Consider the following 21,768-nt stretch of genomic DNA (forward strand, 5'->3'; position numbering starts at 1 on the left):
ACATTAAAAACAGCAATAATTTCACGCTGACAGCCGCTGGTTTTCTGTAATTCTCAGAACAATAAGCTAGGAGACAATTACGAGGTATTTCGTGAACTGAGAGACTGAATAGAACTATGTCATAGATTTAAACAAACAAGCACAAGGAGCAGGTTTTAGTCTAATTGGCTTGTTTCTGTTTTTTTTTTGTTTTTTTTAAACTCTTGTTTTTTGGATGGTGCTTGTGAATGGACTTCACAGGCAGGTTAGGGCTATCAGTTCAACTCATTGGATAAAAAGACGGACGGAACTTTTGGCCTCAAAAAGGAGGTGCATTCCATCGTGTTGCCAGCGGGAACCGCCAAAGCCGGTTGCAAGAGGACTAAAAATTACTGGCTGTCAACATGTAAAGGACTTAATTTTGCGAAATAATTTTTTTTTTTTTGCAAAACACTGTCATGGAAACGCAGCTGTAGAGTCAATATTCCAACCTCAGAGCTATCGGTCCCAAGGTTTAGACCTTTCATACTGTTTCTTGATACGTGTGTATTCCTGTTCTTAATTAAAAGAGTCGAAAAGGCATTAAAAAGTCTTTAAGTGTCGAAATGACACTATTGAGTGATTTGTGTATCAATGTGTCACAGTGATTATACCAGTAAACTGGGACTCTAATGTTTAGGAGAACCAAACTCACTAAAGTGGGTTTGGTTTATTTTACGTTTTTAAAATAGGTTTGAACATTTAGTTGGAGGAAGTGACAAGCAGCAATGATGTTGACAAGCTCGAGGTGGCTGCCCTGTCATTAAGCCTGCGAAGCCACACACACTTGAAACGCACTCCTCAATCTCAGGGCAGTTGTTTAATGGGACACTATTTAAAAAAAATACAACACTCACTTTGGGACCTCTTTAAAATAAATAATATGTGACTGCTGCTCGCCTCTTCCTGTGCTGGGCCGCCAGCGCAACACCGCTGCCTCTGCCATCAGTTCCAATTGACTCCCTTATAAATTACAACCCTTCACGCAGCCATTTTATCTTGTGCCTTGAAATGATGGTTATGTTATCTGCCTGGCAGCAGGAGCAATGGGGTGCTCACTCACACGCTTGCATATTTCACCGACCGAGAGAGGAGGAGGAAAAAAAAAACTGAAAATGGACTTTTGAAAGTTTCTGGTGATCGGGCAGTAGAAAATAGCTGCATTTGCAGTATTCAAGGTCAATGAGAAAGCGGGTAGCAGGTAACGTATGTACACCGCTGAGAAACACAACGGCCATCGTTTTCTTATTTCCAAAGAGCTTTTCAAAAACATCAGCGTCTCCTCCGTTGGTTTAGTCTACAGACTCTCGCCCAGTGGTGACAGGGAAAGAATGTCCCACGTTACTCCATAAACTGTGCGGCATTGTGTTCCTCCACACATTTAAAAAGAGAAAAGAACAAAGGCAGCATCCTCTCTCTCCGTACCGTTCCCATTAAATATCTTTTCTTCGGCAAAAGCCGTCACCTGCTTCAGGCTGTGGGAACATAAACTGGTGGAGGAAACGCGGAAAAAGAAACTCATGAGTTCGGAGAGCTAAAGACAACCACATGGCCTGGGGGAGCAATTCTCTCCAACAAAATCAACACTCCATTATTGGAGAATTGTTGTTTTTTTTTTTTTTTTTTTTTTCCAGATTTCTTTTGGCTACTGGGATCAAACAATTTCGAAATTATTTGTGATAAATGATCTAACTGATCCGGAATGACATCTCTACACTTGAGAGTCCAGCAGCCAGGAGTGCCCACAATCAGACTGCGCCACACACAAATTACCGCAGGGTTAAATCTGTGAGGATCTGCTCAATCGGACTGAGATTATTTAACTGCTGCTACGTTTTCGACCCAAGCCTTCCTGATGCTGCCTTTTGTTTCTAGTGCACATGCTTTTTCTTACCTTGCACACAGTTTCACTGTCCCAGGGCAAGATGGTCTGGAGATCGATAAGCTCACAAGACACGCCCAGCTTTTCCTGCGCCATGTTGGCCACTTCCCGCATGACATGAACCTCAAAAGAGAAGAAAAACAACAAATGAATCATGTTAAAAAATGCAAAACAAAAAAGTAAACAAAAACAATTGCATTTTAAGTTGAGTTCCAATTCTGTTCAGACATCTACGTAGGCAGACACAGCTGAAGAGACAGCTATTTTCAAGTAACATCTCAAAAATCATGTGCCACTATTGCATTACAACATCAATGTCTGATAAGAAGAAGGGGCCTGGATAAGACAGTAGCTTTCAGTATTTATTTTTTTGCTTTAATAAACACAATTGAGCAATTTCTAGATATTAATTCCAAACCTATAACTTGACAATAGAGGTCAATAAATCTTTTTTAAAAAACTGACATTTTTGCGAATTGTGATTTTACAACTGGTTCTTCACACTGGCATCTTTTCAAGCGACATTCAAACACACAGGAGTGTCTACGAAAATAGATACATTTCTCATAAACAGAAATGTTACGCCAGCAAATTTATCATTTCCCTGTTTATATACAATTTAACAGAATTAAGCTGTTGAGTTCACTGGGTTCTTGTTGACTGGTGTTTATTCTTTGGTTGTACAAACACAATATTTGCAGAAACTGTATAACAATCAGGAACAGCAATAAAAAAAAAAAAAAAAAGAAATACTGCATTTTTACTAGATAAAAGGTTGAAATGATGTTATTTCCAACAGAGATAATGGATCCTTCTGGGTTCAAATAAATGAAAGTGCATACTTTAGCACCGCCAAAGCCAGAAAAGGTTGAAATATGGTGCAAAAGACACGTTCCACAATTTCTACGAGTCCTTCTTTTCTGCTGCTTTGAAGGATCCTTGTTTCATTTTTGCGCACCGCTCTCGAGAATAATACTGGCTTTGATGGAGTGCAGCGACCTCAGACCACCCTCCCGAGCTCCAGGAACATTTCGGCCTAGATAAGCCTGTTTAAGAGGCGGCGTACAATCAAAAGTCAGTGAGGACACCTGGGGAGTAAGCGGCACGGCGAGACCAAGCCGCAGAAAATAAAATCTGTAGGATGAAAGAAACGCCGACAATGGAAAATGTGCAGCTGACGTGTAGCCGAGAGGGGTCGATATGGCCATAAGCACCGAGCGCCGACTGGGCTTGAGAGGACTTTCATTAGACTCAAGTTAATCCGTTGCTTGTACCTTTGTTTTTTTTTGTTTTTTTTTTCTAAATCAATTAGTGGAAATGTATCTGTTTTTTTTCTTCCTCTTGGCGCTCGCCACGAGCCAAACATAACGAATGACTGTCCAGCTCTCCGCCGCCAGAGATGCACACGATCACCTACCTGTGTCCCCCAGGCAACCAGAGTGACGTCACTTCCTTCCTGCAAGACTTCGGCCTGAGACAGAGGGATGGTGTACGCCTCCACCGGAACCTGCTCCACTGTGGAAGAACACACACGCAGCGTCAGCGACACAGCGACGCTCCCTCGGCGCTCGTGCGCAAACACGCCACCAAACAAACTGGGGAACACATTCATTAATCAACTAATGGACCGCCCTGTGGCTTTCGTGCCATATATTCAGATAGAGATCTTACGGGAACAGTAAATGATAGAGTGGGCTACAAACTGGTGAAATGACAAGACATTCAAAGAGCACAAATTACTGGTCTACAACATTTTTGTCTCATTTTAAATTTGTCCTCGTGCGTTTTCCACAACCTCAGAGACAAAGTGTACAATCCAAGTCATGACCTTATGCCTTCCTTTGCCAGCAGAAAATCCATAACAACAATTATTCTATGATCTCCAGTCAGGGGGGAAAAAAAGGGTTGCGAGAGAGCAGCAATGCGCTGAAAGGGAAGAACCCCTCGGCCAGGCAGGCTTTCAACCAAACTGCATGTAAATATCACACACAGACTGACATATAGTTATCAATATTAACCCTAAATCTTGAGCATGATGATGGGAACCTTATTTTTTGTGTTTTTTGTTTTTAAGCAAAGATGCATTCCTTCAAGAAACATTCCTTTTGTTTGCAAGCAAAAAAATTGTACACTTTTGATCGATAAAACGTGTTAATTTAAAACTTCAAAAACAAAGACTAACAAATCATAATGAAGACCTGAGGAAAGTGAGTCTGACATCACTCTGGAAGACTTCCTGGATTAACATAACAAAAACTGGCCATTTTGATGACTCCAGCCCTCCACAATATCAATGTCTCTGATGAATCATCTGCGACTTCTGTTTTTTTCCCCGTCCAGATGACACAGAAAATGGGCTGAATGAGTGGAATAATAACACTTTGCAAAATCCAGTTTACGAAAACTAGGCAATGGTTTTATCAATGGAATGTCAGGCTTAAGAAAACACTGTGGCCTTGATGAGATGAACGTGTGGTTTTTGTCCTAAGGAGGGCAGCTGCAATTAAAATGTGACTTCATAAGCCAGGCAAAGATCATTAGGCCTTGTTTCCACAAGGCTGTCTGCTTAGGTTCAGTGTTGCATTTCACATTACAGAGGAGATTTTCAACCATAATCAACAGTAGAAGTATGGCATCAACGTATATATTGCAGTGAGAGAGGCAAACCCGGCATGCTTTTTCAGCCTCTTTCCATCTTTCACCTTAGGCTGCTGAACATATGCAGAACCAGTAGTAATTTCCCAGCCATGTCTACCCAAGACCTGATATCAACCTAGTTATGCAGAAAACCTTAATTGGTTGTCAGCAAACTCAACCTCACGTAAATGTCCAAAACATTTATTTCTGCACCTTAATATTTTCTGGTGACCTTGAAAAAGTTCTGCAGATGATGTTTTTAAAAAGCAGATTCATGTTGGTTTGGTCCGACCAAAGGTTCATTAATGATCAAACAAGCTTTTGTTTCTCTTCAAACAAACTAATAGCATGCAAGACCAATACACAAAAACATGGAAACTTCTCTAGTGCTCGATCATCTGTCGCACTGACACCTAAAACTGGAAGAATATTAATATAAACGCTCAGAAACAGAGAGGGGTGAACAGAGCAATCATTCATGGTATATATTTAGCATTTTGGACCAGAATTGTGAACTTGGTTCCAAAAGTGGAATAATCTCTGCAGCTGGCTGTAATGTTTGAGAATTCAATCTGGCTTTTGTCAAAGGTAGAAAAAAAAGCAACACCAGAATAAGAGGCAATATGTTCAGCTTAGCAAGTGCCACACTTCAAAGCGCATTTACACCGTCTCCCTCTCTCTCTCTCTCTCTCTCTCTCTCGCGCGCTCCTGCTGCTCTTCTGTTGTTTGCAGTCAGACCCACTGTTTGCTCGTCTTGCTTCGCGCCACTGTTTTCCATTAAGATGTCTCACAGTGCCCGGGAGGTACGATGCTGAAGAGGGCTGATCATCGGCGTGGGGACAAAAGGGCGCGGCGAAGAGAACATTGAATCCAGCTCACCTGCTGCTCTGTACAGGATCTTGGGCTCGAAGAATATGCAGGGGTTCTTGTCTTCGATGCAGGAGAGGAGCAACCCCTTCGCCTGCACGGGACCCCGAGGCACTACGATCTGCAGAAGACACGACGTGCTTTATTAGTTCAGTGAACTTGGAGAAACTACGTACAAAAGAACCCTTTGCACATTTTTTAAGAACAGTTTATTTTTATTGCCTTATTAATATATTCTCCATTTCTTTTGCACTGTACAGTTGCTGCTGTAATTAAGCAAATTTTCCCACTGTGGGATCAATAAAGGTCTACTTCTTTTTCTTCTTCTTCAATGTGAACCAGCGTCACATTGGCTAACTGACATTTAAAGAAAGCAGTCTACCTCAACTGACATTTCACTGTGGTACAAACACTTGAATTTTAATCAGAAATGGCCAAAAGGGGGATATCGTAACAACAATTGTCAGATTGTGCATTTGAACTTTCACAAACAGGGTAACAGGGGACACCAGTTTAAAGAAGAACTCAGGTTAGGGTGGGAAGGAGAGTAAAAGATTGCACTCACAGTGAAGGATATGGGACCTTTGAGGACTGATTGCTCGTATATTGTTCAAAGGGGTCTGATGATGGAGAACTGAACAACTCTTTAACACGCCTATGCGTAACACACCAGTGGGGAAAAAAAAACTTCACTTCGTAGGTGGCCTCACCCATGTTACTGTGTTGAAAAGAGCTGCTCAGATTTAGCTCGACTTTTAATGTGGGCAAGGCATCACTGCAGGAGTTAGTAGTCATCTTTCCCTCTAACTAGCGCCAGCAGGGAGCAGCTCAAATTGGGATTGGGATTTTTTTTATTTTCTTTTTGACCAAACAAACATTGTTTAGTGGTGATTGCAGACCACCGAAATGCATTTATTAAAGCTGGAAATAGCCATAATATGGCCCAAAATGCTAAGTTGCAGCAAAGTACATAGCCGACCTTGATTCCAGGGCAGTGTGCGAAGAAGGCCTCAGGGCTTTGGGAGTGATAGAGTGAACCGTGGCCCACACAACCCCATGGAGCTCGAATGGTGAGGTTGCCGCAATCGAACAAGTTGCCGGAGCGGTAGCGGTACTTGGCCGCTTCATTGACAATCTGGGAGGGGAAAACAAACAGGAAGATTCAGATCAACTCAATAATATGTTCTGGTTTGACGATAAAACTCTCCTTTCGGGACATTTGTGCTGCTGTTGCGGCAAAGCAACGTTTGTGAATAAAGACCACACAGGTGTACAGTCATTATGTCTGCTATTCTCCTTCAGGGCTTTAAAATAGTTTTTAACGAGCAAAGTCACCTCGATCGGTGTCCATTTTCATCCATCCACTTTCACAGGTTTTGATACTGGCCTTCCTCCAAATTGATGTTCCAATTTTTCCTCCAGCAGTTCTGTTTCTCGGTGTCCCTCAGGTTTGCTTGGACCGGATGATTTTAAGCGAATGCGCAGAAAGAGATGAATAATATTCAAGGTCCTGACAGAATTGTAATCCGTTGCCATGTGCCGCGGCAGGAGCTTCCATAGCGCTCGAAAAAAAATAAACCCAGACTCCATTATCACATATTTAGTTTTAAGTCTCCTTGATGTGGCAAGGACGCACATTTATCTTGAGCCGTGAATACACAGAGAGGCAATTGTGTCAACATGTACGCGAGGTAAAAACAGTGCGACGATGGCCCTTTACCGCCATATTAATCTTCCACCGACAGGCTCGGAGGGGACAACAGGCTGGCTTTTCTGTAAAAGGTCTTCCAGGAAGCGTTGCAACTCCCGAACTAACAGCGTTAAGCAGCTGGTTTGTAAAGCAAAGGCAACACAACAGTCACGAGGATTTGACAACAAGACACTGAACGTCACGGCTGACTCCTCGGGTCGTGATGTACACTTACGGTCACGCTCTAGCCAAGTATAAACTATACAACGGTGCTCATTATGCCTTGGTTGAAAGAGCAAAGAGGACGTATGGTGGATTCCATGGGATGGCCATGTGATTCTTTTCTTTTTTTCACTAAACGCATTTCTTTCTAATTGAAAAGTGGATTATTTATTATTTCTTTTATGACTTTCTGCCTGACTTGACATTCTGACTTCAGGCCCACATCTGCGTGTCCTGGTTTAAAGCTTTATCCCCTGAGGCAGCAGAGATAATATGACAGCAGACGCAAACATTGCAAGACATAAAGCATACATATACATACAGCATACAAAGGAAATGAGTCATGACGCTGTATTGTCAAGGCAATACATCAAGATAATGACGGGCAGATCAAGCGATAGTGAGGAGGGTGTTTGGCGGGCGGGGGATCCTCGCACCTGGTCGAAAGCCGGGAAGATGTAGTCGGAAAACTGAATCTCAGCGATGGCCGTGGCACCGGCAACGGCGGCGCCGATGCCAAATCCCACGATGCCCTGCTCGCAAAGCGGAGTGTTGAAGACTCGGTCCTTCCCTGCGGACAGAAGATCAGAGGTGCGGGGAGTGAGAGAGAGCCAGTTCGGACCAGGTGTCACACTTCACCCTGTGTTTTCATTGGCGGCCTCGTGCTGGCTGCACGCGGCCTCGCTGTGCCGCGTGTGCGCCGTGACAAATCGGCCACCTGCACATGCTCAGACGCCTCCAGCACAGCGAGCGCTGAACTTTCAATGAGCGCACGAGGGTGTAATGCATGAAACAAGACCGTCGCTGCTTTGTGAAGAATGTTTGAGCAACTGCAGTTTTTTTCTTTCGAGGTTTCATTTCCATTTCCCACAGCTCAGGCTACCATTTCCGTACGGTTGTGCACACCCAGTGGTATCTGTTTGTCATTACTCGTAGTGCAGGGACCAACGCGCGGCATGTTAATGTCACTTTCCACTGTGGATGTCACTGTTTGTGCTCTCCACACAGCAACATAACAGCTGAATATGTCAAAGAGCTTGTGCTTGCATTAGGTGGCAGACTCTTTTTTTTCGAATGCAAAACTTTATGGCCTCTGACACACTGTTTGGATGTCAGTAAGCAAAGAGCTGAACTACCAAAATAAATTAACCTAAAGCCGATTGCTGCCGCAACCAGCCAAAACCGTGATGTACGCAAAACTCCCATGGAGTCAAAACAAACTTTTTTCACTCTTTACCCTGTAATCTGAACAGGAGCCGCAAGAGGCGGCCTCTCGATTTGGGTCAGGGATGTTATTTCTGCTCTCATCTTTGTGTATTTGCCAACCGTTCTTTTTCCGTGTTTATTCTCATTGCAGAAACTCTGCCCTGATGTGCCATGCCCGGTGTTTATAAACTCCAATCAGCTCCAAAGACTTAGTCATGGAAAAAAGTTTTCTGATAACCTTAAAATTTTACACACTCTGAAATATTATCATGAGTAACTGCAGGGGAAAAAAAAAAAATCATCTGTGTGTTTCAAAAGGTGTAGCCGAATCGAGCTGATGTAAACCAAGGCCTTTCTTTTATTGTTGATAAGAAAAAGAATGAGCCGACTAAGGGGCAATTCCCTCTGAAACATCCAGTGCTGAGTGATTCTTAACGCAATATATCACACAAATCAAAATATTTCTGTCCTTTTTTTTTTGCCATCGCTGTAATTTAAATCCCATTAAATTTTTTGAGGTGATGAAACAACCTCAAAAAGATACCTGTGACAATCAAATAGGTTATAAATGAAACTGCAAGTGCGTAGTTTAGCTAAATAATCTAAATCATAAAGAAAAGACATAACAAGAACCTCTGAATAACCTACGGTATTTAAATAGACAACGACCCCGGCATCGTCAGCGTCGCCGGCTTACGTTAATGCAACACACAAGCACACAGGCACACACTTGAGAGGCAGATGTGGTCAGGGTCCACGCTGGTGTTTTCAGCGAAACACTCAGAGGTAGCCGGTAGGCGAGCAGCAGGAGAGTCGGATCACTGAGGTGCACCGTGTGCAACTGGTAAAAAGCCATTCATAAAGTGTCGCCCCGGCATTAACCCCCGCCCGGTGAAACGGCGGCGGGTGGCAGGGGTGTGCACCAACCCTTTCAGCCGCTGGAGGACTAAAAACAGCTTCGCGCTCATCACTGCAAACAAGGATGAGATGGAAAATATGATCCTCTGCTCGGAAAGGTCAGCACTTCTGACGTCAATGACAACAAAAGCCAAAGCCAGTGGCTGTGGCGGGGCTGAATTCATTGAGGAAAAAGAATTCCAGGTAAATTATTCATGCGGCGAGCATGTCAACCGCTATGTACAATAATAGCGTTGAAAAACAGGGTGATCAGTTTTCTCATTTCAACATTTCCACAAAGTCTGCACTTAATATGAATGGAATGATTTCTATTTAAGAATGACACATTAAAAAATGATCACTCTTTCAGCCTAAAAGGTACAAATCCACTAGGTTTTTAAGAGCAGTTGATGCAGAAGTAATTCAACAATTAAGTGAGCTGTTTTGATAATCCTTACTCAATGGCTTTTAAAAATCCCAAAGAGCACAATGTTCATTGAAAATCAAAAAAAAACTTAAAAGGGCCACCATTATGGAAAAAAAAAATAATAATAATAATTCAGCTCTTTAATGTGTAGGTTTGCGTAACTGGCACGCCAACTATCACACCAAGTAGGAAAAACGCGCATTTCTACGCGGGCTGAATTTGTCACTGCCACTGCGCTAAAAGCTGAAAGAAAGCGTTTGGATCTTGCTTGACTTTCTATAAATTGAGCTGATTATCATAGTAACACCTCTACGTGGCCAGCTAATCCAAGACAGAGCCACAAATGGAGCAGGTAGAGTCAGCACAGCCTTTTTCAGGTACAGTGAGAGAAAGGCTTGGTTTGTAAGGCCTAGACTGCTAAAACTAGGTGTTTTGCACAGACAAACCTTTTTCATTGTTGGAAGCAGACCACCAAAATGTATTTATGAAATCTGGAAATTACCATGAGGGCACCTTTAACACAAACAGAGTAAAGCAGCACGTTGTAAAGATTAACTGTGCCTTTCAGTTTTCCATTTTTGTTGACCATCAATATTCATCATTGTCCACATTTTTCTGCCAACACCTCAGAGACATTAGAATCTATGGTTATTTTCTATACGAAAAAAGATTTACGATGGTTGTCTAGATGTCAACTACAGAGTCAAATTAAAGTGATCTGAGACTGTTGAATCAAAAAGGCGTCACTGGATCAAGGTAATAAAAGTGCAGATGAAGCACTCCCTGTGTGTCAGACTTCAAAGCTGGATGCAGGAAAATAGTGAATCTCTGTGGCCCTGCCTTGTGGAAGCAATTCTGACATGTTACAGCCAGAAAAGCACAGATGTAAAAAATAAAAATAATATGGCCACATTCCATTTTAGCCGCTTCAATTTCAAGGTACTGGTATTGTGCCTGCTGGATGACTGTTGTGTTGCGGTCATGGCCTTACTGGGACTAAGCTGAGCCATCTGAATTATTAGTAACAGCTGAGTTCAGATGTTGACTGGGAGCCTTAATGGTACTTTGAATTTTCTGATCCAAATAAAAATATTCAGTAATTAACTGGTAACTTTGTCATCATTTAAATGGAATGAATATGTTTTGGATTGTTTTTATGAAAACGTTGGAATATTAGTAAAATAAAAACAACTTATTTGGAATAAAGTATAAATCAAACGTACACTTGGGCATTCGCAGAAAAGATAAACATGCTACAAACATATTGTCACGCTAACAGCATAACTAACTGTCAGGACATCGACATAAAGTGAATATTATTACAAACTACTATTAATTCTGAAACTTCTAAGCTTCGCTTTGGGTCAACGGAGCAGCGCCACAGAGCACTGCCCGGTGCTTCCCAGCAATCAGATCCCTGCTGGTCCTTTTGGCGAACAGTAACAAGGCATTAGTAGCGAGGAGAGAAGAGGAGTTTTACGTTGTGCTCTGCTGCCATCTTGTGGTGACTTCAGATATTGCAAAATACGTTGCTACGGTGGTGATTGGGGGGGGGGGGGGGGGGGGGGGGGGACAAAAAACCAAAGCAGGTGGGGAAACTTACCATATTTGTCTCTGAGGCCCACTGTGCATCGGAATACTCCCCCAAAGGCAACGTCTTCCCCAAAGATGACTGAAGAAAGTGGGAAAAGACCAAGCAGGCACAGGTAAACGCATGCCGTGCTGTGAACTACATACTGGTAAAGCACCTAGACAAATGATCAATGTTACAGGCTGGGTTTACATGGAGCTAAATTCTTATTGAGTTAGATCTTAGTTCTTGACTCTCTCTGACTCTAGTGTGAGCATCTTGAGATGTGGCTTCACATTACACATCTTCAATGAAATATGTAACAAGACTTCATGCAGTCACTCAGCAAAAGCCACAACACAAAGTTTAACGGGTAGTGAGAATGATTCTGAACATTATGTTCTAACATTTTAAATCCTTATGTCCAGAAATCCTTGTAGCATTACAAACTGGTTCCTGTACCTGGCATAACTAGTTTTACAGCATTAAGAAGATAATCATGAAGGAAATCCATGTTGAGATAAGCAGACAGAAGACGTTTGTCATTCTAAAAAATACACGGATATAAACACATTATTATTAGAGACTATCGTAACTGTCAAGCTTAAGATTCCCAGGAGTTTAATTTCTAACTTTGAAATACAGAATTGAATATTTTGTCCTTTTCTTCTGTTTGCCTGGGCATCTTACCTGCTGTCGGGTCACTGGCGAGAGTGTTGTCCAAGGCACTTGTAACAGACTGAAACAAGTTCATCTTCTGCGTGGGACCTGAAAGGTTTAAGGAAGGGGGGAAGGGACATTCGGGGGAGTGGGGGGTGGGGTGTCCTTGTCAATTCGTGTCCTTTCTGAGGTTTTCAAAAGTGCAAAGATTACCCGTACATGTAAAAAGGCTCAGACGATGTTATTATTAGCATCATTATTATTATTATCATTATTATTATAGCTTTAACAAGTCAATCTTCCCGCTGTTGTATCAAACCTCTACATGATTAATACACACATGTAGAATAAAACGTATCACGGAGACACGTAGTGTGTATTGTAGGCATTTGCAATCGAGTTCCTATTCCATTTGTAAGCGTTTCCGTACAAATGTTTCTACAACGGTTTCAAATGAACCGACGCCAGACGAATGACCAGACTTGTAATGAGTGACCAGGACAATGAATGACACAATGACAATCACATCGCTCAAACAGGGAACAGAGTTATATCTTCTGGACAGGAACGACAGGAACAAGCGGTTAAGCCACCTTTTGTTTCTGTAAAGGCCACTTTGTGCAACTTTAATTTCTGCATGTGTGTGTCTGGTTAGCCGACCGGCGGCTAGCCAGACACGTACTCACCGTATTGTGTCGGCACAGGGTCAGGCTCGTATGTAAAGTGGGTGGCATTTCGTATTTGTGTTTTGGCACGAGCACTGCAGCTCGGAGTCAGATTAAGTAACGTGGCTCCTAGTGAGCTTTGAGAGCCGCTTCCAATACCGGCCAAAGAAAGTTTCGAGTTAGCACCTCGGACGAGAAACCGTGCAACCGCCGCCATCACTGTTGTTGTGGCCGACCCAGGAAGGGCAGGCGAAATCGGTCGGCCAAGATCGTCTATTAAAGGAAGATGTAGCACTCAGGAAGGAGAAAAATACGTTTAAAAAAAAAAAATATTCGCAACATTGGACCACTCAATGTCAAGATTATGTTTCCCTTTTAAATCCTTATCTTGTAACGATTGTATATAGCGACCTTTAAAAAAAATAATAAATAAATAAAATTAGAACAAACATTTCTTTTTAACAAATCGTGTGCGGCTCTGGCTTAGTGGCACACAACACAGTTCAATGCAGTACAATTTCCCAATTTAATGTGTATGTATTTCTATGTATTTTGTAGGTTTCAACGAACATTCTATAAAACGCTTTTGTTTTCTTGGATCATGGCGCTTCAAACAGACAGCGGTCCAAATTTTGAGAGCAAGTCGTTTTTCATCTTTGATGCGTTGACTTGTGACGGAGTGAGAGCCTTGTATCTACTCTGTGCAACAATCTTTCCGGAGAAGATAGAAGCTGTGATTGGTTGAAAAGGGGGGTGGTGAGCCTGCTCAACCGAATGCGTTCGTTCGATAGATTTGTCATCACACAGCTTTTGCGTCAGGCATCTGCAAGTCACCAATGAATGTATTAAAAGTTAACCCAGAACTAAACACACAATTTTAAAGTCCTTGAAGAAAAAGTGATTTGATACAAAGTCGCTGTGTCATTCCATTGTGGAAGATTTTTATTAGTCGTTTAAACCACGTAGCAGCTAGCAGCAATATATTCCAATACAACACTTAGGTAAAATAAGAACAATGTCTTTTCACTTAAAAGTTTCTAATTGTTACCCATACTTTTCTTATGCAGTCTTGTTGTAAAATCTATTTGAACCATATTACCTGTTGCTGAGCCAACAACGTCTGCAGCATGTTTGTCAGTACTGCACTGTATACTTATTTTTTAAATGATGTGGGTAAAAAAATACATTTTGACTTAAATCCAGGGAAATAAACATACATAGATATAACAATTCTAAATCTACAGATTATATAGCTGCAGTAAAGTGGTCATTTGAGGCAAAAAAAAAAAAATTAAAAAATTAAAAAATATAATTAAAACGAGGACTTGGCACACTCTGCAACATCCAGCTTTCTCCCACTCTTGCACATTTTCGCCAGATTCTATAAAAAGAGGAAAGCATTATTAGTGCTGCTCATTCAAAGAAATCATCTGATTACAAGAAGTTTCTGTAGAGTTAACCTTACATTGGCAGCTCGGACGATGCTGTTAGGAGACTGGAGGGCTGCAAGGTCCGTAAGGATCTTCCTCAGATCACTGTTACATGGACGTTCTGAAAAGTTTAAGAATGATAGAAGGAGAACCATATTGTTGTTTGCAAAAATAGAGCAATTAAGACCATAAACATACATACAACACATAAATAAATGCGCGTTTGCTTCTACATACCTGGCTCGGGTGATGCTTGCGGCTTAAGATGTAGGTATGGGTGCTCAAGCAGCTCAGCAATTGAAATCCTTTCTTTTGGGTTTCTTACAAGGCATTTCTGCAGCAACCATATCAGTTTAAAAGGTTATTTGAGTTTAGTTTTACAACATCATTGGCAGATTCCTGATGTATGATAGCCAATATTAGCTCGCGACCATTATGCACAGAACACATTGTCTTTGATCGCAAAGTCTTAAAAGAGGATGAACAGGCTTGCTGAGACTCACTTTTAGTACATCCAGCAAGTCCTTCTCATCGATTTCAGGAAAGTCGATGTTGTGGGAAGGATCAATGATGGCGTGCATTTTGGCCATTTGATTGGTGATCCTCTGGAATGGAGTTCTTCCATATGTCATATTGTACAAGATACATCCAAGGGACCAAACGTCTCCTTTTGGACTGATCTATTCAGGGAAGAGGAAAACCGTTATAATGCAGTCCAGAAATGACAGATGAGTGTGTTGAAAAACTTTGCAGGAGGACCTTGGAGCGTGCTTTTCCTGACTGAGATGAAGTATCTCTGATGACCTCTGGAGACATGTAGTTTATGGTTCCAGTCTTTATGAAGGAAAACAAAACCATTTTTTAAAAAAATTAAAGAAGAAAAATATACAAGACAGTCATTTTTCGCATTGCATGTATAAAGCAATATCCATGTACTGTGCATTTGACCTCTGACTAAAGATTACACAGAAACGACCAGAATTTTACCGGCGAGTCCTTCATGACACTTGTGACATCTGGTTGAATTCTGTTTGCGATCCCAAAGTCGATCAACTTCAGAGAAGCGTTTACGATGACAAAATTTGCCGGCTTCAAGTCACGGTGGACGATTCCTGCGCAGCGCAGATATTTTGGAATTAAGAGAAAGTCTTAATCATTTCCAACACAACATTTCAAAGTGTTTGATCTATCATGGGGTTATGGATTTCCAACCATATTTGTGGATGGTTTGGACGGCCTCCAGCATGTTCTTCCAGTACAACTTCCTCTCCAGTGGATTCACATCGCTGCGTTTTTGCAGCCACCTGTTCAGATCCAAGTTGCCACACTCCATCAGCATGTATATATAGCTGCTGGTTATTTCACTGCGAAGAGATTTTTTTAAGCGTTACAACCTTTCTTCTTAAATGAATCATTTTGTGTTGTCACATTTTATGAAGCAGGGATGGCAACATGGCTGTACTTACTAGTCGTACAGCTTGATGATTTGATCGCTGTGTTGCTGCAAGTGGTTTAGATGTTTAATTTCATTTTTATAACTTTCTGTCGACTGATCATCGGCCTCCAAAAGGTCAACATATTTCAAAGCAAATAGCTGCTTTTGTTGATCAAGGACCTGGTAGACCTGAACGAAAAACGAAAACAGAGCAAACCTCTTTATTATGCGAGATATAACAATACAGGAAAAGAGTGATATTTTGGGAAAAACAAAACCATATTACCAATTCTATTACAATCATTATTACCTTGCTCGAGCCACCTCGTCCAATCATCTTCAGTATGTAGAACTGCTTGCCCTTAACGGTAATGAAATCTTTTGACAATGCAGGGATGGGGGCCTAAAATGAGATTCAGACATATTTATTTTGTCACAGATTAAAGAATAGTGGCACAATGCCCTTTAGATGAAACCTCAAGCAAATACACAAGAAATAATAGTTTTTAAAAAAGTTGCAATTTTGGGAGGAACGCAATGAAGAACGTTAAATGTTGTGCAACTTAATGTTGTTGGAATCAGGAACTTAGCATGTGGCTGAGCTGTATGAGATTAACACTATGCTCAGCAGGAAAATAGTTATTATAAACTGATATGTCCACAAATAAAAGCATAGCTCATTCAATGTCTGGTTTCATCGCAAAATATTTCATGGGATGTCTGTTTTGTTGTTAACAGAGCCTTTGGATTCATGCTATAATGGAAACATAGGTTTGTCTTTCACTGTTGGAAAAGTACCAAAAACAGAACCCATTGATTAGGGGGATAATATTGTACCTGAGGAGTCTGGAAACATGGCGCCTGGTTCATTGGTGTGAACGGCTGCTGAACGGGTCCGGCTCTGTGCAGCGCTACCTCAGAAGAAGGTGCTTCGAGGACCGTCTTTACTACAGGTGTAATATAGCTGCGGAGGCAGTGTGGTGACATGGGTGTGAGCTTTCATACTATATCATGGTGCTGAATAGAAGAAGCCTTGATATTATGTTGCGCAAGAAAGAAAAACAAACCCTCACCTGTTGCCGTGAGGGTTGCCGTAGTTGTTGGGAGTCTGGAAGACTGTTTGATGGTTCTGTCTGGATGGAAGACGGAGGGGCGGGGAAGGGAGTGACTCTTGCACTTGGGGAACAGATCTAGTGTCAGGAGGTGTTGTGCGCTTATCCTGAGGAAGATAGAATGGAATGCAGAGTAAGGCTGGGAGGCAACCAAAGCAGACTGAATTGAATGAATGGCAAATGGAGAATTTAAAATGGGAAAATACAGTTTTTACGCTCACTTAAAAAAAATAAATAAATACACATCTCTAACTATTAAATGATCACCAACATCTACTATACACCTAGGTGGAAACATTCATATGAAAAATTGTTTATTGTGAAACTTACTCTACACTTTTAATCTGTCAGTCAATATAAGAAAGTCTTCATCCAGAGGTAGGAGCTAGTTATCTTAAAAAACAGCCCTTACTGTGTAGCATGTTTTTATTTGACAACGGTAAAGAAACTTAATGTAAAAAATACAAAAAAACAAGTATTGAAACAACACAATTACAATAATTTGACCTAATTGTAAATTAGATTGTATAAGTCTAACCCCCATGTTGTCGGAAATGGGGGGGGGGGGGGTGGGAAATCAGCCTGGAGAACTTTTCACCTATAACCATTAGAATATAGAATAAACAAAACAAACATCAGAATAAAAAAAACTAAAAACAAAATACTAAAGCACAGATTCAATGTGAGGAATTTGTAAGGAACATGGATATAGTGTACCTCTGGAGAGACATGACAGCTGCCTCGATTTGGCAGTTTCCAGTCAAGGGCAGAGTTCTTGGTGGCAAGTTTGGGATGTTCTACCAACCGGCACACAGGCACGCGAGCAGGAGGATGGAGTTCATTGTTTTCCCCACAATGGGATGCGCTCATTGGAGCCGCTGCTGCAGGTGAATGAAATACTACAAATGAGACTTAGAAATAGAAATATGTCTGTATATGTTATGTATACCACGTTCACCACATAATACGACTGGATCACACTGTCACACTGTACCTGAGGGTTTTTCCTCCTCTTCGTCGTCGTCGTCCTCCTCCTCCTCCTCCTCCTCCTCCGTGGTAGGGACAAGCCGTTTCTCCCCCGCCTTTAGGTTACGTATGGCTAACTCAAGATGGTGCGTTGGCCTGGCGTTCATTGTCAGGGCTTTGTGCAGAATTGAAGTGGCTTTCACCACATTACCTTCAGGGGAATCAAGACAATTAGGGAATTTTACAATATTCATCAATAACTGATTGGCAAGAGGAGCAATATTGTCTTTAAACAAAGCGACACAAGTGAAAGACACACAATAAATTTAAAACATCCCACAACTGTGAACTGAAACATCGCTTCCTTACCTTGGGTAGCCTCAAACTGAGCATATGCAATGTGGACAAAGGCAAAGCCTTTGCAGTTGGATCGCGCTACAATAAAGTGGTCTTGGGCTTCATCGGGGTCTTCAATCCTAATAGAGAGAATATTTAAATGAACACCTAAAAATAGAGCTGTAACATTTTTAAACAGTGAGAAATCCTTTCACAAATAAACATGTTCAACTAACGACGGCAAAGTTGCATCAGCGTTTTGAGTCACACTCACCCCCTGAGCTCGGCGTACCGGACCAACATTCTGGCGTAGCTGGAGTTTTTGCTGAACTGTCTTATTGGCATCCTGCAGAAAACTTGGGAGTAAAAGTCCTTGAGCTTGTTGAGGAGAAGAGCATCTGTGTGAGGGTTGCCTCTTTCCTCCAGTTTCTTGAGGAACGCCCAACACGACTCGGGGCATTTTGTGACAATGACCTGGTCGAAGTTGGAGGTGACATCTGCCGGAGGGAAACGCTACGCCGTCAGAACACGCAGCACTGGAACATTCAAGAGCACTGAACAAAGTGCAGGACGCGTTTACCTTCTCTTCTGGAAGTGTACCTCGAGTACAGGAGGGTAGTGGTGGATTCTGCAGGTGCCTGGTCCTCCCTGTCTGGGCTGATGGCCGGTGGCTAGTCACAAAACAGCATTCCCAATTTAAACACATTTGACTTAAACAGCAACACTGACATTTATTTACTGACATCTCTAAAACCAAATTGGTTTAGCGCTTTAATTACTCACCAACAGATCTACATCAGCAGCGTTTCTCTTTGAGGATGACGGCGGAACTCCTTGGTTCAGACTGAAAGCAGGTGTTTGCCTGTGGCAGAGATTAACTAGATAGTAAATGAAATTTTAAAGACTAAGGAAACAGGATTTCTGGACAACATGGTGGCACAGTGGTTCGCACTGTCGCCTCACAACAAGAAGGTTGAATGCAATGGATGTGCAATAACAGTAGTATCAAAATGACTGATTTGTGTTTCTGGGATAAAAAATAAATAAATGAATGAAGATTTCAATGCGTTTCATTTGACAATAATGATGCCTCAGAGAAAATTTAAATCAGTTATATCAAAACATGTTGACTTTAAAGGTTACCTGGGAAAAGCGGTTTGCAAACTTTGCTTAATCGGCTTGAAATCAATATTGTTGTCACCATCGTCATTTTCTTGAATGGAGAAAGGTTTGACGGGAAACCTCCTTTGCTGGGATACAGAACATCAAGCACAGTGGGTGTTTTAACGCAAGGAGAAAAACAAACAAACAATGGAGTAATTGACAAAAACGCAAGTAGGACATGAGTCTTACAATCCCAATTGCTCTTTTGTGCTGGGATCCTGATCTTGACTTTGATAGGTGATCATCAAATGATCCACTGTGGGGTTCCACCCTGAGATCAATGACACAAATAGACCAAGCCAAAATTTTACGAGTTGGTGATGATTAGGGATGTGGGCGAGTTGTTGGTTAACTTGGTATTTATCAGTGTAGCCAAGAAGGCAGTATGGATGTAATCCATATCAAAACAGACAAGACATATGCAGAGAATGTTTCAAACAAGTTACTAAAGCAAAAATATTTTTGAAAGACAAAGCGCTTAAACTGAACTGTTGCAGACAGAATTTGTGTTGTGTACAGACTAGATGAGTCAATAAAGAAATATCAGTGTGGTCGACAAAGAGAAAATCCGCAGTGATGACACTTACCCTGAAACAAAAATGCTTGAGAGTTGCAAGTCACTCGAACCATCTGATGTTTTACCGTCTTTCTGGAAAGCCGAGCCTTTTTTGGCAGACTCATAGGCATTACTGTTTGATGACACTGGGATAAGGAAAGAAAAACGCAACAAAGTCAATAGTGACAATTTTCAATCAAAATGTAAACAATAAGGGTAATAATGAAAATCAATGAATAAAATGTAAAACAAAATAAATAAATATATTCTGTTGTATTGTAGAGTAACTCCAGGTTCTCTATTATAATGACAACACTAACTGCTAGTTTTATTATCTTAGTCAAAACAAAACAAACATACAAACTCACATGGTACATTTTCCTTATCCTCCAAACAGGAAAGGTTCATTTTTCCTGCTTGCATACTCTGTAAGGTTGTCTCCAGCATTTCTTTTGGTTCAGCCCCCAGTTCAAATGCTTTTTGCAAGATGTAAATGGCTTTCTTTGTATTGCCTGGGGAGGGAAACAACAGCAGTCAGTGAAATGCCCCAGACATAAGAGCCAATGTCAATGTGTGCCATCACAAAAGTCATTGTATACCTTGTGAGTGTTCAAACTGAGCTTGTGCGACATGAACAAATGCAAAGTTCTGACAATGCAGTCTTGCAATGCTGAAGTTTGCCTCAGCTTCGTTGATATCTTGATTCCTAAAGAAGGAAAACAGGCCAAACTCTGCCTTCATTCGTCTGTGAAAAGCCTATTCAATCTTGTAATCAGAGTAACCCAACACATTGGTAGAAGATGAAAAGAATAAAATGACATCTGCATCTACTCACGCTTTAAGCTCTGCAAATCTGACCAAAATCCTAGCGTAGCTCTCGTTCTCACAGTGGTTTCCAAGAGGCATGCTGGAGAACACCCTGGTATAACTGGCAAGGAGTCTTGCGAGGTGCTTCTCATCCTGGTGAGGAGCCCATTTCTTCTCCAATTCCATCAAATGGGCGAGGCATGACTCGGGTGAGTTCGAGCTGATAACCTGGTTAATGTTGACCGAGTCATCTGTAACAATTGCACAACGTTATAATGAGTGAATACAGTGTATAATAACAAAAGTAAATAAATAAATACCGCAGCCTTGCTCAGGGATATTTTTCCTCATACCTTCATCCAGGGACTTTTTGATTTTGTTCAACTTTTGGTAAATAGCAGCAAGTTGCTGCTTTCTGTCGGTGTGCTCCTCTTCCTCCATTTGAGAAAAGGTGTCTCAGATCTCAACAGCCGGCCATCTAAAACTTGAGAGAAATTTTCTGTGATACATTTCCTTTCACATTTCGAGTTAGCTCGATTCGCTAGCTGACGTTAGCTGGCACGTTAAACGTTACATCAAGCCGTTTAAAAAAAGTGATTTGCTTCTCCGCGGGGATCCTTACACGAAGTTAAAGACAGACCAACACCTCGTTTATAAAAATCTAAGTCAACGAATTCGTTTCAATAAACTTCATACCTTGTTTACGCTGGCATTAGCTCCGTCGCACTTCGAAGGCGAAAAATCTAAACTGCCAGTATTCGAATTTGCCACTTGCCTCCAATGCGTTTGTTCATTGGTGGGGTTGTCAGTGACGTAATGACAGGCGTGGTCAGAGGCGGGGTTGTCCCCATTTAGAGGCCATCTGTCATAAGATCTGCTTCCTTCTGATGGCAACACGTCATTTTTCACGACAGGTTTCATTTTTGAAAAGATGTGTGATCAAAGTCACCCACGTAATAATTGCCAATCGGTATATTTATGTATTTTCTTTTCAATCTGGACATGGCTGAATACTGCAATTGCAAATACTGCCTATTTATTTTGATTTATTATTATTATTTTTTTTAAGTTAATGTGTTCTTAAATAATTACCAATAAATCCTACTTCGATGTTCCTTGGTAAGGTGTTCGTCCTCAGCGGCCGATAAACGGCGCAATAAATAAAATATTTACTTTATAGAGACGAGGTCTATTTTTGCACGTAATTTCCGGAAGTCCGTG

The 21,768-nt window shown here is 41.5% G+C and overlaps 2 protein-coding genes across 3 annotated transcripts in view; both read right to left on the reverse strand.

Moving 5' to 3' along the window:
- The window catches only part of bckdhb (branched chain keto acid dehydrogenase E1 subunit beta), a 37,180-nt gene extending 24,198 nt beyond the window's left edge, over positions 1-12,982 (reverse strand). Inside the window, exons 1-8 of the mRNA XM_076012742.1 lie at positions 12,763-12,982; positions 12,107-12,184; positions 11,450-11,518; positions 7,754-7,887; positions 6,384-6,539; positions 5,417-5,525; positions 3,318-3,415; positions 1,913-2,023 (exon numbers count right to left, since the gene is read on the reverse strand). Of these exons, the coding sequence (XP_075868857.1) occupies positions 1,913-2,023; positions 3,318-3,415; positions 5,417-5,525; positions 6,384-6,539; positions 7,754-7,887; positions 11,450-11,518; positions 12,107-12,184; positions 12,763-12,958 (951 nt within the window). The 5' untranslated portion in view covers positions 12,959-12,982. The remainder of the gene's footprint in view (positions 1-1,912; positions 2,024-3,317; positions 3,416-5,416; positions 5,526-6,383; positions 6,540-7,753; positions 7,888-11,449; positions 11,519-12,106; positions 12,185-12,762) is intronic.
- A 672-nt stretch (positions 12,983-13,654) lies between these two features.
- On the reverse strand, positions 13,655-21,365 carry ttk (ttk protein kinase). Of its 2 annotated transcripts, none has more exons than XM_076012602.1 (25): positions 21,244-21,365; positions 20,901-21,025; positions 20,576-20,798; positions 20,340-20,446; positions 20,109-20,252; positions 19,772-19,886; positions 19,374-19,455; positions 19,164-19,270; positions 18,804-18,882; positions 18,601-18,691; positions 18,295-18,517; positions 18,054-18,160; positions 17,713-17,895; positions 17,436-17,596; positions 16,680-16,825; positions 16,444-16,570; positions 15,917-16,009; positions 15,638-15,795; positions 15,384-15,535; positions 15,159-15,283; positions 14,931-15,005; positions 14,675-14,851; positions 14,409-14,505; positions 14,207-14,292; positions 13,655-14,122 (listed from the first exon to the last, which is right to left on the reverse strand). In XM_076012602.1, exons 2-25 carry the CDS (start codon positions 20,986-20,988, stop codon positions 14,054-14,056), a joined length of 3,015 nt encoding a protein of 1,004 aa, XP_075868717.1. In that variant the 5' UTR covers positions 20,989-21,025; positions 21,244-21,365; the 3' UTR covers positions 13,655-14,053. The 2 variants fall into 2 exon arrangements, with proteins under 2 accessions (XP_075868717.1, XP_075868716.1); XM_076012601.1 differs by having other exon boundaries at positions 17,436-17,599.
- Positions 21,366-21,768: the final 403 nt, after the last annotated feature.

The sequence above is a fragment of the Nelusetta ayraudi genome, unplaced genomic scaffold (genome assembly GCF_046127955.1).
Source record: "Nelusetta ayraudi isolate G7.1 ecotype Tasmania unplaced genomic scaffold, CSIRO-AGI_Nayr_v1 ptg000136l, whole genome shotgun sequence".
Lineage (NCBI taxonomy): Eukaryota > Metazoa > Chordata > Actinopteri > Tetraodontiformes > Monacanthidae > Nelusetta > Nelusetta ayraudi.